Below are 16,087 nucleotides of genomic sequence, written 5' to 3'. Positions count from 1 at the left end.
CAATTTGTTTAAAAACTGAAGTTTAAAAAACTAAACCTATATTTGAATATTTTTTTCTTTCCAATCCTATTAAAAACAACAAATCTCCAATGTCACCACAGAAGTATCAAAAGGAGCAAATGTAACTAGCACAGTATCTAACAAAACTGAATAACCCAAACTTATGTTGGAAATGTATACAAATCTCTATCATGCCCTCTTGAATTCTCTTCATGTAAAATCCTCACATTCTCAAATGATAAACAACTTATATCTGTGTGCTAAAAGTCAGCATCCTCTGTCAGGCCGTGAGGCTAACAGAGTGACAGTGGCCATAATATTTTTTAACTCATCGCTTCTCCCTTTCTTACGGAATGATTCCCATTCCTTTAAGCTTCATGACTGCATAAGCATGAGTGAATCACATCAGAGAGAAAGAGAAACCCTCCTGAGAACGGTAGCATTGCCAAGCTCTAGCAAAGAGTCTGTATGCTTTCTTTGATTAATATATGTAACCACAAATCCTTAGGAATTTTAAACTAATAAACATATAAGAGGATGAAACAATTATTGATGTTTTATCTTCTCTGTGAACAGCTACTTTAGATACTTTAATGATATCTTTTTCAAAAAGTCTCTCTCAATGGTAAACTTGGGAGAATTATCCCAGACATTGCCTCAACCTATTTTCCACTTAATTGTTCCATTTTTTCATATCACTTCTTTTGAGAGGAAGTTAGGGTGATGAATAAGAGACACATCTGTTTCACATACACACATGCACACACATACATATGATTAATACAATAAAATTTCAAAGGCTGTAAAAAGGAGGAAGACAACTCCAGTCTGTCTCATTTCACCATAATTTGTGTAAGTTTTCGTATGTTGGCACTCCAGCAATATAAAAAATAATTCGGCCCAATACCTTTAAATATTTTATTGACAATATTAGTATATAGTATCAAGATATTTTCAGACAGATAGAAAAAGTAAATATGATTTAACTCATGCCTTCTATTGTACTGTAGCTATTAAAACGATAATAATGTTGCATAGTCTTCTTTTAAAAAAAGCACGTGTTGTTGTCCTGAATAACTTCAATCTTCCCTTCACACACAAATGACTTGATAGCATATGGTACAATTCTAAAATAAAGAAAACGTTTCATCTAGCAGGGTCACTTGAAATATATTTAAAATGAAAATATGACATTTTAATTTGTAACATCAACAGGACCTCAACTAGGTTCATGAAAATGGTAAAGATTCAGATTTATCTGAAAAGACAACTGTTAAGTATTTTCAGCCCAGACACAAAGATTGCATGTCAATGAATACTAATTCCATTAGGGGTGTTCTTTTAAAAGATCATGAGCCAAACTATTTCTTGTAGTAAAAGATTTTATTTATGGTGGAATTTCCAAAATTTCTTATATCTTGAAATTATCCACAAAGTACTATTTTGTGCTTACATTTAAAAAATGAATTTCTCACAAGAAAAGATCAAAATATATACATTAGGCAGTATTGTTATATTTTTTATTTAATACAATATAACTAAAAGATTAAAGAGGAAAGAAATAGTTAAATATATTTAAAATTCCATTTAACTGATTCTCAGCTGTTTTAATGTTTTAAAGCAAAAATAAAGCTCTAAACACCAGAGACATTTTGATGAGCAATATTTATAATATATATACATATATATAAGTTAAGCATTGCAACAAGATACCCTCAATGAATTGCCGCCTATCAGAAATAGTATTATTGGAACTAAGTATTAATATCTAAAGCAAAGGAGAATGAAGAAGAAAGTATTAACTGCAATGATGACTTTTTAGTTAAATACACTTTTTTATAAAGTGGAAAGATAGTATTTACAACTGAAAAGAAATTCTTTATGTATATGTTGTCTTGGTTTTGGACTTTTTGAAGCCTTCTTCTTCCTGTGTTTTAGGCCCTCCTGGAAGAAGTGATATAGACCAGAAAATTAGTTCATAGCACATGATAGATAAGCCTGGAACTAGAATTCCCTGGAGTTGCAGGCTGTGAATCGGTGCTGGCAACTGGGGAGAGAGAGGCCGGATCCTGGAGAGGCAACCCAGGTTGCTCTGAGGAGGTGATCCGGTCCACTATGTTGGATAAGCAATCCAAGCTGGATAAGGAGTTTTTATCTGTGGCATATACTAAGGATACAAGGAGAGAGCATTAAAAAATAATTAGCCCTAGATAGACAGATTTGCTTATGTTGCCCCTCAAACTGTAGGTCAGCTCCTCTGACACCCAGAGGTCAGGTGGTCACAGAAAGTCTAACTTAGAAATTTACAGCAAATATCTTGTAATTCCTGTGGGGTGGAGGTGAGGAGTGGGGAAGCCCCTTGATAATATTTCAAGCAACAGTGTGTATGCATGTGTGTGTGAGTGTGTATGTGCATGTCTGCTAGGGGGATTTGGAACAGAAGATATGTTTATTTTGCTTTGTCAAAGCCTCCCTATAAGAACCATCACTTCCATTCTCTTCCCCGATACTATCAGGAAAAACAGACTGTTGTAGGCTGAATTGTTAGGTTGAACTGGTCTTTAAACTCCTGTGAAGTTATCAATTCTTACCATTTGATACATCAGGACAGTAGATGCTGTCAAAAGTACTGCTCTTTCTGGACCAGACAGGACTGTTACATTCAGGCTATAATACAAGACACACAGAAAAGTTTGTTTTCAGGTCTTGGCAAAAGATGTTCTGACCAACAGTGAAGCTGTGCTTGCCCACCAGCTCTGTAACCAACCACTGTCAATCACCTCCACTGCCTTGATTTAAGAAGGGCTAGCGCTCTCCAAATTCCTAGGGCACTGAGGTCAATCTCTGTGCTTGAAGAAGAGGAGAGCAGCAGCAAAGGGAAGAGGGGGTGGAATTCAGCAGCAATGTGCATTGGGTTAACCATGCAAAATGGATTGGAGTAGAAGAAAGCCTCACTAATTCAGGGAAAGAACACTTTCCCAGGGCAAAAACACATTAAAACCTGGCAGGCTTGGAGCAAAAACGCCCTCTAGAAAGAATGCATCAACATATTTCAGCCATTCCTCAGCAGAGCAGGAACTGGGACCATGTGGGCATTTCTTTCCATTTCTTCATTAAGTTATAAACTTAATTTGTCTTTAGATATTAGTGTAGGGCATGATCCACAGAAGGTATATTTTGAAAATAATAAATTCAGGAATGGAGGAAACATCTGAGTGATTATTCACAGCCACCTATCTCCCATGCCAACTCTTTATTACAGTGTACACCTAGAACTTGCTAGAAAGTCAAACTAAAACCTTGTTCAGCAGCAGTTTGGGGAGTCTTTCTAAATGTGGACCTCTCTTCTTTTAAAGCAACTCAGCAACTGTCGCCACCCCACTCTCCCCACTGCACCTGGTTTAAATGAGGTGTAAGGACTTTAGAAAAGGTTAGGGCAGTCTAGCAGGTTCCAGATCTATTGCTTACCATGCCATCAGAGCAGTTGGAGGTGGGGCTGGTGGGCTCCGAGCAGCTCTGTCCCGGCAGGCTATAGTAGTTTTCCACCTGCTCTCTCAGCAACTCCTGCAAGCTCTCGATGTATCGGATGGCATTTCTGAGGATCTCCACCTTGGGCAGCCTCTGGTTGGGGTTGGTCGTGGTGCACCTCTTGAGGGTTTCGAAAGCCTGGTTGACCTTCTTCAGGCGCCTCCGCTCACGCATGGTGGCTGCCTTCCTCCGATCCATGGTGGTGGACTTCCTCTTGCAGGCTTTGCAGGCCCACATGAGGCAGTGACCAGCCTGGTGGTGGCCGGTAGGCGCTCGCACGTGCTCGTCCTCGTCTGAGCCCTGCAGCTCGGCTTTGTGAACCCCGAAGGCAGCTACTCGCGGCTCGAACTCCTCCCCAAATTCACCCTCGGGGGATGGGATGCAGGAGCCGTCGTAGAAGTACTCAGAAGGTGAGAACTGGCAGCCGTCCATCATGTCCACCCTGCAGAGACGCAGGCGGTGCACCTGGACGGCAGAGAGAGGGATGGGGAGAAACGGGAGCCTGGCGCCGCTACGGACGGGCAAATCCCGGGCGGAGCTCCCTGGTCGGTTGCTCCGGTAATTAACAAGGGCAGACGCCTGTTGGCCTGGGTCGACAAGCTGGGGTTGGGGTTCTTTATATATTCTTGCTGCAGGGAGGCCGGTCCCAGTGGCCCGGCACTATTAGCATATCCCACCGCAACCCCCGCGGGGGCTGTCTGGACAAACCTCCCCCTTTCCTCTAGGGAAAATTTGCTGTGAGCTGCCCCTTTTGACGCTAATGGTTTTACTGCGTTTCTGCTGCGGCTGGAGGGGGTCCCCAACCTGCTCACTTGCACTCTCTAGTTAAGCTAAACCAAGGGATCACTTAAGGAGTGTTTCATACAGAAGTAACAAAGGTAGTACAACTTTTTGCAATTGCATGCACGTTTCAAAATAGTAATAATAAATAGAAATCCCTTTCAGCTGGCACCAAGAACTAACCTGCCCGCCCAATCCCGGGAATGAGGAATCACCTGATTTTGGGGTGTTTGTTTCTCTTTTACGTGAACTTTAATTATCTTGAGAATTTTCCCCAGCAATTTGATTGAATAAGGGTTGCCAAAAACTTGGAGTAACATTTTCAATCATGGAGTAAATCTAGGCTTTGCCTTATAAAATCTATTTTGTATAGATTCAGATGAGTACAATTTTGTTCAGACTGTCATTTATTGACAGACTCTACCTTATTGAGGCTAGGGAGGGAGTTTCCACGCACTCTGAATTCTCCCTGTATGTCTGCTCATCTAAAAGGAGGTGGGCACAGGAGGGCCAGGTGACCAGAAACACTCCTTTCGTCCTTGCTTCCTTCCTTTTCCTCTTCTGCACGTATTTGTTGAGTGCCTTCTCCTTCGTTCCAGGACTTCTCTATATCCTGAGCAGGCCAAAAACCTGCACTCAAAGTGTCTCTAAGCTTTGCTAATGGAAGAACTCCAGTTTTAGATGGCAAACTTTCTTTCCAGGGGCGAGTCTCCTTTCTCCCTCTCTTTCTGCTCCACCCTGTCATTTCTACAGACTAAACAGCCAAGCTAGGCTTTAGGGTTGCTAATTTTCTGCTTTCAGGCAAACTAACACCGTTACAGATGCGTCCCAGCTGCCGCCACTGCAATCCTTGACTCGTGTAAAATTTCCAACTCCTCGAGCCAGGAGTAACTTCACACACTTCAGTGACAAAAGCCTTCCAGAAAAGTAGGCACAGCAGGGTCTTTGGAACTTGAATGGATAGAGGGTGAGAGGGGAGGGTTGTCATTTAAGTGAGAATGAATCTATTAATCAGCTTTTACCAATCCTCCTCCACCCTTAATCCACTTTCAGATTACTTAGGTTGGAGAGGTGCTGTTTATATTTAGGAAAAGCAATTACTTAAGGTCTACACAATTACTGTGGGGTTTTAGACTAGGTCTTGTGGCCCCGTTAAAAGAAGCAGGAGTGTTCTCAACTCAACCTAGGGTCACCCAGTTTAATAAATATTGTGGCTCCAAAGTTATTGGGAGGACGGAGTTTTCCTTCCTATTATTATTGTTATTTATTTTCTTTCAGTGAATGGAACTTTGTATTATGTTCTTAAAGCAACTCTGGTTCACTGATCCAGCCTCTGCAGGTGCCAGAGAAATATTAACCTCTTCAGGGTGAGATGTCCTTTCTGAAGTGAAGGCCTTGAAAACCAGACATGGGAGGGTGACACTGTCAGTCACTAAGGTTTGCTAGCCACACCATTGTTATCTCCTCTCTCCAGTCCTGTCATCCCTAAGACAAAGATCACTCCTGAAAATCAGGCTCCCTCTCACACCAATGGGCTGCTTAATCACCTGACCAGTGGGAAATTCATCTGCACCTTTTCTAGGGCTATTAACAAGTCTATGCCTTTGAAATGAATACTGTATCCAGGGCTACACCAGATAAAAAGAGGCAAGTTCAAGAAGAACCCAGGTGGAATCTAAGACGCCATCCATGCTGGTGGAAACATTCAAATGCACAGCAAATGCATAGCACATTGTTACCTCTGAAATACAATAGTGGGTAGATATTCTCCCCCAGGAATTCTCAGCCAAGTCCCACAGTTTCTCTCAGCAGCCATATGACCACTTTTTATTTATTTATTTTTTGGCTATGGAATCCACAGATTAGCTCAGACTTGTGATTTGATCTTTAAAGTATGAGTGAAAGTTAGAGCACTTCTGCTCCTTTCAGCTAATTTCTGAAAGCACTTAACAAGCTTTCTATTCAAGCCCCTCAGTGTGAGATACTTTGAACTAACAATTTTTGAGAATTTTTTTATTTGCAGAGCACTGTTCTCAACTCATTCCATAGATTAACTTAACAATGAATACTCCAAACCACCCTGCGGGAACTATTATTGGACCCACTGCAGAAAGAAAGTAAACCCAAGCCCCAGGGACTAGGTGATTTGCCCCAAGGTCACACAGGATTGGAAACTAGGCATCCTGTCATTACAGCTTCTATTTAGAGGTGATTTTGTTTGTTTTCTTCTTCAATTAATTTAGGCTCGTGCGCTTCCTTAGCGCTACAGAACAGAAACTCGCAAAAGCTAGCTACTCATCTTTTCCTGGCTCCTCAACATCTTTCTCTGGCTCCTGTGCCTGGGAAGACGCTGTCACTCAGGAACCTCTGTCAGTAAGAGTAGTTGTCAGAGGTTAGAGCTGTCTTTGGTAAGGTGATCTCAAAACAAAGTTGCCGGAGTGCCGCGAGCGAGTGGTACTAAAGAAGCCAAGAAAACACGAGCGCCCGGCGGCTTAATGGGACTTGCTAGCAAGGAGAACAGGGTCTGTAGTTGAGGGCCCTTGGGGCGCAAGTGCTGAAAATAGGATCTCAGAGCACCAAAGTAAAAAGAAACAAGAAACTTTTTAAAAGGTTCAAAAACTTTTTGAAAAGTTTAAAAGAAATAACTTTTAAGATGCTGTCAGGAGCGAGAGAAGAAAGAGATTTTAAGAAGAATTAAAAAACATTTTTTTTTTAAGTAGTAAGCTAAGAAGATAGGCAGCCAGCTCCGCAAAGATGACTACTACGATGTCCCAATTCAGGAGCAGCCCCCTGCTCTTCTCCGAGGGGATACCTGGAAGGAGAAAATAAAGAACTGGGTGAGAAACAGAGAGAAAAATAATTTTTTTGAGTGAGTTGAACAGGGAAGCATGGGAAAAGTTTTTAAAATGGCTTTTAAAAAGATCTACTAATCAGGGCACCCTTTTGTACTCAAAATTGGACTAGATTGGCTTTTGCTCCTTACACAAAGACTGAAAATAAGTTTTCTACTATTTCTGCAGAGAAGTGAATTTCTTGCATGCGGAGAAAACTCACATTTATTTCATATGTAAACAGGTTGTTGGAAATGACACTCCAACCCTGTCTGACAGAGAAGTCTAACAGTAGGTAAATGAGGGGAAGAAAACTCAGTCACCTCTGGTACTATAAATGGATACTCACTAAGGTCCTGTTGAAGTAGATTATTTATTTATATTTTTTCATTTTATATTCTGAGAAAAATACATTTTATTTTCTTGCAATTTAGAATTTTAACCAGGTTCTAATTGCAATGACCTTTAAGTAACATCAACATTTTTTTTAAGTAAAATCTGTTTTAGTTTAAGCATTATGGCAACACACTCGTGTTGATGGACAGATCACACCAGCAAAATGATGCTCATACCTTCCTCTTCTAGTAAATTTTGCCCACCCTAGGCATTCTGCATTATTGAAAATCCTCTATGCTTCTCTTAGAAGGAGATACCAAATACATATAAAAGGAAGATGCTGTCACTCAGGAGCCTCTGTCAGTAAGGGTAGAAGGATAAATCCATTTCAATTCACTTCTGCCCCTACCTGCAGATCCTTCTCAACTCCTAGACTATGGAAGTTTTTCTTGTTATTTTTTGTATTATAGATGACTTCACAATGTGCTAAACAATTGCAAACTGCTATTAACTCTGGGAATCAGGCACACCTAAGTAAACACATTAGTACCTGCCAGAGCTGCTGGAAGAATTTGTGAAGACAGCTGAGGAAGACATTGGCCTCTGCTTAAATTAGAGGACTTCCAGGAGAGATCAAAGGCCTAAGTAAGGACATTTAGCAGCCTTGAGAGTACAGAAAGTAGCCAGTTCTTACAGCGTTATCTTTGTTCCTGCACATGGCATAGCCATTCCATCTCAGACTGACTCTGAACTAGGCTTGCAAAAAAATTGCTTTTTTCAGAGTGAAACTTCTAGGATGGAGTATCATTTTTTATAAGATGAATCATTTAAGGGAGTGACTGGAGGGGCCTGTCAGAGAAATAGCTTGGTGTTTTGGCTCTTCGAGAAAATACTATCTTATTGCTAATTTATCAATGCACTGGATTAGGCAATGAGATATTCAAGGTATAAACAAAAATGTTTAAAAAATTCCAGCTATGGTGTTGTGGTAGAGTGGTTGTGAAATAAAGAAATGGGGTAAATATTACTAGAAGAAAAACACAACTGGGTAAATTCTAACTTTAGTTAAAAAAAAAAAAAAGTCTTAATAAGGATAGAGGTCACTTTCAGCATGCCAAGATTTCTCTGCTAGTTTCAAAAGTAGTTGGGAACCCTAAATTCCAGCATTCCCTCCACCCCCAAAACATATGCAAGAGTTTGGGAAAAATATCAAGACTGTTAGACATAAGGGGATTTCCAGTGTTCAGGCTTGGAATTCAGTGATCCAGGTATGATCATTAAAGTGAGTTTGAAAAGCTGACATTTGCTTTTCCACGAGTTATTTCTATAGTAGTATAATAAAGAAAATCACTCATTATTTTTTATTTGATAACTTTATACCTGCCTCTGGAAAGAGGCTTGAATTTAATCCCAAATTGCTTATCTTTACCAAGTTATTATGTCTTGATTTTCTGCTTCCACAGCCCTGTTTATTTTGGCTTTGGCCTCAGTAAAGATTATCATCATTAATATCAAACAAAAACATTTTAATTGCAAACACACCAAAGCTTTCACTGGAAAGCCTAACATGTAATCTGTAGCAGTGGAGGTCACATCAAGTCTTTGGGAAATATTTGCTTTATTTAATGAAGAGACTTCTAATAAGCAAACTTATTCCAAACAATTTCTCAAGTTACCCAGCTAAGAGAGAGAGGATTTGGCTTGCAAAGACTGAATAAAATCCATCAACATGTAAAGTCCATGAATTAATAAAAGCATTCTGATGTTGAGCCATTTATAACACACATCTTACTGTAAATATATGCTAAATTATAAATTAAATGAACTCACCTAACCAGTTACATTATTTTGTTTTGCATAATAAATCTGAATTTTAAAAATATAGGTGTGCATATATACATTTTGGGGAAAATCCCTATTCATTCTTAGGGAGAACATTATGGGTATCTAATAAGCATAATTAATGGGCTTAGACACTACCCAGACATATTCACACATGTTTTGGTTGGATAATTTGAAATGCTTTACCACTTTTTTTTTTTAAGTTACTACTATAATTTGGAGTTCACTAGCTAGCCACTCTTAAGAAGGAGCTTTTGGAAAACAAATGTCAAGGAGAGCCAAATTATTCAACAGACCATAAAATGTTGCTTATTAATTTCCTAAGGCAACCTGGGCTCAGTGGAACGAGCCTGTATTCCCAGCCTCCTGGGAGGCTGAGGCTGGAGGATCACTTGAGCCCAGGAGTTCAAGTCTGGGCAACAGGGACACACCACCCCTTAAAAAGAAAAAAAAAAAAAGGAGAAAAGAAAGAAATTGCCAATGTGCCACGGAGTCTCTTTCATAGAGCATGATGGTTAAAGGCACAGGCTTGAATGCATTGATAATTGCCTGTCTCTGAATCCTGGCTCTATGCAGTACTTACCAAGTATAGGAAACTGTTCCAAGGATCCTCTGTAAAGTAAAAGCAACAATGGTACCTCTCTCATCTGTTGTAGGATTATGAGTTAATATTTAAATGCTAGGAATGGCTCATTTATGTTGCTTCTGTTCTCATTGTTGTCAATACTTTCCCCAGCCAGAGCAAGCACAGGCAAGAAACTATGGTTTTTGATGGAAGAAAAGGGTCTTAGATTGACTAATGAAGAAGAGCTGGTATCTAGTGTTTATTTTGTGCCATTTTGGCTAAGCACATCACATGTGTTATCTCAGTGAATCCTCAACCTCAGAAGGAAACGGGACTAAGAATGAGCAGTGTAGCCCTAGATAGTGGCAGCCTGGATTCCATCTAGGTAGTCAACCCCACACAGGCTCAGCAGTTTGCATCCACTAAATCTCCCACCTGCCTCTTCCAAACCTTTAAAAGAGATTGTATATCATTGTCAGCTTTCTCTATGAATCTTTCTGCATTTTAAATGTATTTTAGAAGAAATCTGAATTATCTGTATATCCAGAAAACTATTCATCCCAGGAAAAGGCCTTCTTTTCTGAGAGGAAAAGGGGGCAAGATACAGCTCCGTACCTGCAGGGAGCGCTGTCTGTGGTGTTATCTAGAACTTAGGTGCTCAACAGGAAGGTCCAGCCTTCGGAGGGTAAGGAAGCAAAGGTTGGGCTGGGAAATACTGAATCCGATTTGATTTTCAATACTGAAGACTAGCTGTTGGGGAGGAGGAGGAAAGGTAGAGGTTCAGGGGTGGGGGGAGGGAGTGACGGTGCCACTTACAGAATCTGAGAGAGAAGTCGCCATTCAAAAGAAATGGCTTCCTCCTCTCCTCTGCCTCACTTCCTACTGTGTTTCTTGGTGGTCGTTTCTTCCTGAGGTTACAGGATAAACAAACCTGGCACACGTTGTAAAATCCGCATGTTGAGGAGCTCCTGGGGCTTCAAGCCTCTCTGGGGCTTTGCTGTTTGGTCCGGCTAAGAGGTTTCATGTGTGTTGTTGTTGTCTTTTGCCCTCAACCATTGAAACCCTCCCTCACTTGAAGCAGCCCTCCCTTCAAAGCACCCACCCCACCTCCAGAGACAGATTGCCCATTTCTTTTATCTTTTGTATTTGGAAAACAAACCCAAGCCAAACGAGGCCTTGAGGATATTCCAGTCTGCTAAGGACCAGTCTAGTTCAAGAAAACTGGGGAGGAGGCCAGAGAGCCGTCCCCAGGCCGGTGCAGACCCCGGAACTCCAGATCCACACGTTAGGACTAGAGCGACCTGGGAAGGCTAAGAAGGAATGCAATTGGGGCTAAATCCGCTGAAGATCTTTTCGGGAAATGAGTAGAGTTTGGGTGTGGTAATTTCTTGCAACCAAATTTTCCTAGATTGAAAATTCCATTGTTAATTTTGGGTAAGTAAATCTCACTCGGATCTCCACTTATAGGAATGTAAAAACAGAAGGAAAAAGATAAAAGGAAAAAGGACAGATTTCTTCTGGGCACTATTCACTTCCAATTACAAGTGTGAGGTATACGGGAGACAGAAAAGTATCCAGTTTAACTCAGACTAAGGAAAACCAATTTTCCTCCCTTTCAATTGGCCTCAAAGAAAACACCCAAATAAATGGGCTTGTGTGGTATCTAAATTAAAATATGGCTACTCTTTGTTTTTGTACACATGCCTCCAAACATATTTTTTCCAGTTTCATAAAAATTAGGACCCAACTCTGTTCATATAGAAACTTCTTTTTAATATTACAATTCCAGGATCCTCGCACATTTTATATACACCATTCCACATTTAAAATGTATTTCTTAGGTTTACATAAAAAATGAAAGTGCTAAACTATTTACAAAAATATATTAAATACCCCTAACATTAAATGCAACGTTCCCACTTTAGACAGGAATGAACTTCTTTTGAATATGGCACAAAAGGATCACCGTAATAAACGTTAATGTATTATAAAACCAAACAACAACAACAACACTAATAAGGAGGCTAGACCTAAGCCACTCGCGGTTCCGAAAAAATAAAAGCCCAAAGCCGAAAGGCTTTTTCATTTGAACGTGCACAACAGTTTTTGAAACGTTTCTTTGTGAATATGTCTCCCTCCCTTTCACCAGCTTTTCGGTCTGGGTTCCTAAATGTTAATGTAACGTGACCTAATCTAAAGGATTAGGCCAGGAAGGGTGAGTGGGTGGATTCTTCCTGCTGCGTGGAGAAGGTCTCAAACGCCGGCCCAGTTACTTCTCCACCACCTCCTCCACGCAGGGGAGTTTGCGTTCCTCCGAGGAAATACTGTCCACGATGGAAGAAAGACATCGAAGGCTACTCGAGGCTGACGAATCAGTGCTTGCTCCTCCTGTACGCAAAAAACAAACACACAAACATAGTACCCGAAGAAGGAAAACGAAGCAACTCCGCGCCCCACGCGAGGCCGCTTTGGCGGCGCAGAAGGGCCTGGTCCCTACGCGGAAAGAGCGACCTTTGCGCAGGGCGCGTCCCAGCTCTCGTTTCCAGCCCTCTCGGCCCGACCATCCTATCCCCCTCCCGGATTTTCTCTGGTGCGGCCCAGAGCCCTTTCTTTTGCTTTACCTTCCTTAGCCGTTATCACGAGCCCCCTGGAATGATCGGAAACACTTGGCCACTGGGAGCTGCAGGTGCGCAGGAAATCCGCACCCTCAAGCTGGAGGGAAAACCAAGGCAGCAGAAGATTAGGAAAGAAACGTCGGTTCCGGGGGTGGGGGTAGGGGGAGCTTTCCTGCTTCCTCGGGCTGGGTACGCGTTTCCTGCCTATTGCAGGCACCCGGTCTTCTTGGGTCACTGGGGGTTCATTAGAGAAGGAGCGGGAGGGGCGGACGAGCACGGGGGAAGGGGAAAAAAAGACCAAGCAGCTGGAGGTTAAGGCCCAGAGGAAGGCGTTTAATCAGCCTTTGCATTTCCCTGCCCCAGCAGCATCTAGGCTTACATTTTCTTGCTTGGGTCTGTAGCTGAAGGCGTCAACCCCAAGTTCCTGCATTTTCTCCTGCTGATCCAGCCGGTGCAGCAGGTCCTGCAGCCGCTCAATGTAGCTGATGGCGCTCCGCAGAATCTCCACCTTGGGCAGCCTCTGGTTGGGGTTGGCCACAGTCCGCCGCTTCAGTGCCTCGAAGGCCTCGTTGATTTTCTTTAGCCTCCTCCTTTCGCGCAGGGTGGCGGCTTTTCGCCGGTCAGTGGGGGCAGATTTTCTCTTGCAGGTCTTGCAAGCCCAGATCAGACACTGGCCAGGGCAGTGGGGAGGCTGCAGGCCCGGGGGCGCCAGGACATGTTCCTCTCCGCTGCTGTCGCTCCCTGCTTCCGGGGGCATTTGGTCTTGGCAGGGGGACAGGGTACCATCACTCCCTGGATACAAAGGAGAGCCTTCTGCCGCTTCTAATGGCTGCAGAGTAACATTTTCCCCATCCAAGTAGAAGAAATAGGAGCCAGTTTCAAAAAGGTCCATCATCATGTTCTCCTCCTTGGCCTCTGACTCGATCTGAACTGAGTGATGGACTAAAAAACCCAGAGGAACCACCCAGATGGCATTTAATTAGTCCAGTGACATAAGTCGACTCAGCTTTATATATAGTAGCTCCTGAAACTCAATCCAACTTTTAGCTGTCATGGAGTATCTGTCTCCCAATGTGATTGCAGCTAGTGCTCTCTAGAACATCTAGTTTGAAAGAAAACTGAGAAGTGTCACCTCCCAGAGTGTTATGACAATCTATGTGCAGACCAGGTTACACAGAATGAATCATATAATTTAAACAAAGGATTGAACACTTCCATTTTGGGCATTTTAGATACTAACCTGCTTACACGACAACTTCAAAACAACTGGGGATTAACATTGCCCTATTCTCCTCCCCCTGTGCTCCTCTGAATTCTAAGTATAGACCCATGATGAAAGATTTCAAAGGCAATAGCCATTGCTCCAAAATAGCCTGGTTAATATTTGCGGCGTGGTTCAGCTCCTTTCTCTCTCCTGCCTCTCAAAAAGATGCTATTCCTGTGATTAAAACCATTACAGTCCTTCAAAGGTTATACATGACTTTCAGGCTTCAGTCTCAATAGAAGCAGGTAAATCTCTTTCCTCTCTTTTACTAAGGCTGCAAGGTGATTTGGGAGCTGGAGGGGGCGGCTGAAGGGTGCTCACATCCCGCGATACTGGATGAAATGATTTTCTGGGTCCTTCCATAGAGACTGTCCTTACTATCTTTTTTATTTTTTTCCTTTGGGGAGAGGGACAACAAGGATCTGAATTCTGTACCCTTCCATTTGTGGAGCAGTATTACATATGAGGTAGGGGGTGGGATAGAGGATGGGGTTGCAATACATGTAATAACTCCTCCTTAAAAATAGTTTTAGTGAAAGCAAGACTCACACCACAGCTACTTGATATTTCAGCATTTATTTGTGGCCCCCTCCAAGGTGGCTCTCTTATGACTCCAGTTCTGCACACTGTGTGCTCACCACTTTTTCTATTGCATTCTCACTATGCATTGACTCCAAATAATTTGTTTGATGGGATTTAAGTGAGAAAAGTAGCAACCAAGGCACGGGCAAGGAAATAGCATTTTTACATTGCAGCTTGCCCATGATCCAGTAGTCACATGTATTGTTCTTTGGGATACAGTACAATACAAAGGTGAAGTGCAGGGGCCCTGGATTCCAAAGAACTCTCTTCAAGTCCTACTAAGGTTAATTTCTATGTATATATCCATAGGTAAGTACTAGATCTTGAGTATTCAAGATAATAGTGGTTGCCTTACCGAGTTTTGGTGAGGATTCAATAAAGTAATACCATGCATGTGAAGCATATAGCACATAGATGCTTGGTGAACAGTAGTTATCAATTATAGTATAAAGCCATGTTAGGCCAAACACCCATTTCTATGAATGAAATAAAGCATAGCTGTTGAAGATTTTTTTTTCTTCCATCCCTCTGTTTTGTTGTTTTGTCCTTTCCTTTCCCTTTTCCTCCCAGGGCTCTGGAAGGACTTCCTGTCTGTAAGTGGCCTTTGGAATGACAGTCAACCTTGGTTTTGGTCTTTATAGTCAGTGCCTGAAAAACTACATGGAAACATAGAATCTTATTGCTCTACCCTAAGGAGTGATGCTTATGAGCTGTGTTATTTGTGACTTTATTTTTTAAAATGAATAGAGTAAAGATAATGCAGGAAATCAACTGTCAGATAATTTAGATAATTTTGACTTAAGTCGCCTTTTCCAGAAGATGATTCTTTACAGTTTTTATTGAGCCACAGACTTAGGATGTTAAGTTTTGACATTTTTGACTGTTTTTGTTCCTTATCAAGTTTAATAAACATTCTTAGATTTTTGGAATGATAGGAAGCAGAGAGAAGAGTTATAAGAAGCCAATACATCTCTTGTGACTTTTTTTTTTTTTTTGTATTTCTTTGTTTCTTGGTTTTCTTGTTTTCTTGGTTGCTCAAGTCAGCAATCAAAACTGCATATTGAAAGTTTCAGCAACTCGGTATAATCTAACATCTGCTATAGAAAATCAGCTTGTGCTCTTAACCACACTTTATGCTGTCTTATAAATGTAAACTGCAGATTGAAAGTTTCAGCAACTCAGGGTATAATCTAATGTCTATTATAGAAAATTAGCTTCTGCTCTTAACCACACTTTATGCTGTCTCTTGTAAATGTGAAGACAATTTGAAAAGTGTACTAAGATTATTATGATAAAAATAATTGAGATCATGAATATAAATGTCGGGGTCTGGCACGTCTGCCAGCGGACTACCGACCTGCAGGAGTCCCCGAGACCGCCAACGTAGATGTCTCATTCAACCTGAGGAAGAGAGTGCACGGAAGTGAAAGAAAATAGAAAAGCAGAGTCTGGAGGGCTTGCTTAGGCTATGTCCAAGCAGCAATTTTATTTTTGCAATCTGTTTCATTATATACTTTTCTGAAGTTAAAGTTGTTTATGCCAGATCAACATACTTAAGTTACAGTAAGCAAGTTACGCCCAGTAAGTTAAGTCCAGTAAGTAGGTTATGCCCAGTAAGTAGGTTACTTCCAGTAAGTAGGTTACGCCCAATAGGTCAAGGTAAGTAAGTTACAGTCAAACCCTGTAAGCTATGGTAAGTTACAGTTACACCCAGTAAGTTACAGTAAGTTACCAAGTGTAAATA

The 16,087-nt window shown here is 41.5% G+C and overlaps 2 protein-coding genes and 1 long non-coding RNA gene across 3 annotated transcripts in view; 1 reads left to right on the top strand and 2 right to left on the bottom strand.

The window, feature by feature from the left end:
* Nucleotides 1-906: 906 nt before the first annotated feature.
* MYF5 (myogenic factor 5) lies at nt 907-4,122 on the bottom strand. Its single transcript, XM_035258559.3, has 3 exons — nt 3,469-4,122; nt 2,592-2,667; nt 907-2,167 (listed from the first exon to the last, which is right to left on the bottom strand). Exons 1-3 carry the CDS (start codon nt 3,961-3,963, stop codon nt 1,977-1,979), a joined length of 762 nt encoding a protein of 253 aa, XP_035114450.1. The 5' UTR covers nt 3,964-4,122; the 3' UTR covers nt 907-1,976.
* Nucleotides 4,123-11,634: 7,512 nt separating this feature from the next.
* Nucleotides 11,635-13,414, bottom strand: MYF6 (myogenic factor 6). The gene is made up of 3 exons (XM_002752799.5): nt 12,877-13,414; nt 12,504-12,594; nt 11,635-12,270 (listed from the first exon to the last, which is right to left on the bottom strand). The coding sequence occupies exons 1-3, from the start codon at nt 13,393-13,395 to the stop codon at nt 12,152-12,154; spliced, it is 729 nt and encodes a 242-aa protein (XP_002752845.1). The 5' UTR covers nt 13,396-13,414; the 3' UTR covers nt 11,635-12,151.
* Nucleotides 13,415-13,867: 453 nt separating this feature from the next.
* LOC103795341 (uncharacterized) overlaps nt 13,868-16,087 on the top strand; it is a 67,051-nt gene continuing 64,831 nt past the window's right edge. Inside the window, exon 1 of the long non-coding RNA XR_013522362.1 lies at nt 13,868-14,006. This is a non-coding gene — a long non-coding RNA (uncharacterized LOC103795341). The remainder of the gene's footprint in view (nt 14,007-16,087) is intronic.

This window comes from Callithrix jacchus, chromosome 9, assembly GCF_049354715.1.
Source record: "Callithrix jacchus isolate 240 chromosome 9, calJac240_pri, whole genome shotgun sequence".
NCBI classification, from domain to species: domain Eukaryota; kingdom Metazoa; phylum Chordata; class Mammalia; order Primates; family Cebidae; genus Callithrix; species Callithrix jacchus.
Note: the sequence above shows the minus strand (reverse complement) of the source record. Positions and strands in the feature narration are given on the sequence as shown.

Bases quoted from the DNA above. Each gene is read 5' to 3' on its own strand.
- MYF5 (XM_035258559.3), bottom strand. From the start codon at position 3,963: ATGATGGACGGCTGCCAGTTCTCACCTTCTGAGTACTTCTACGACGGC. The intron at 2,668-3,468 runs GTAAGCAATAGA...CTTGTATTATAG, and splicing joins CCAACTGCTCTGATGGCATG to CCTGAATGTAACAGTCCTGT. The intron at 2,168-2,591 runs GTAAGAATTGAT...TTGTATCCTTAG, and splicing joins CTGTCCTGATGTATCAAATG to TATATGCCACAGATAAAAAC.
- MYF6 (XM_002752799.5), bottom strand. From the start codon at position 13,395: ATGATGATGGACCTTTTTGAAACTGGCTCCTATTTCTTCTACTTGGAT. The intron at 12,595-12,876 runs GTAAGCCTAGAT...TTTTCCCTCCAG, and splicing joins ACAGACCCAAGCAAGAAAAT to CTTGAGGGTGCGGATTTCCT. The intron at 12,271-12,503 runs GTAAAGCAAAAG...TTTTGCGTACAG, and splicing joins CGTGATAACGGCTAAGGAAG to GAGGAGCAAGCACTGATTCG.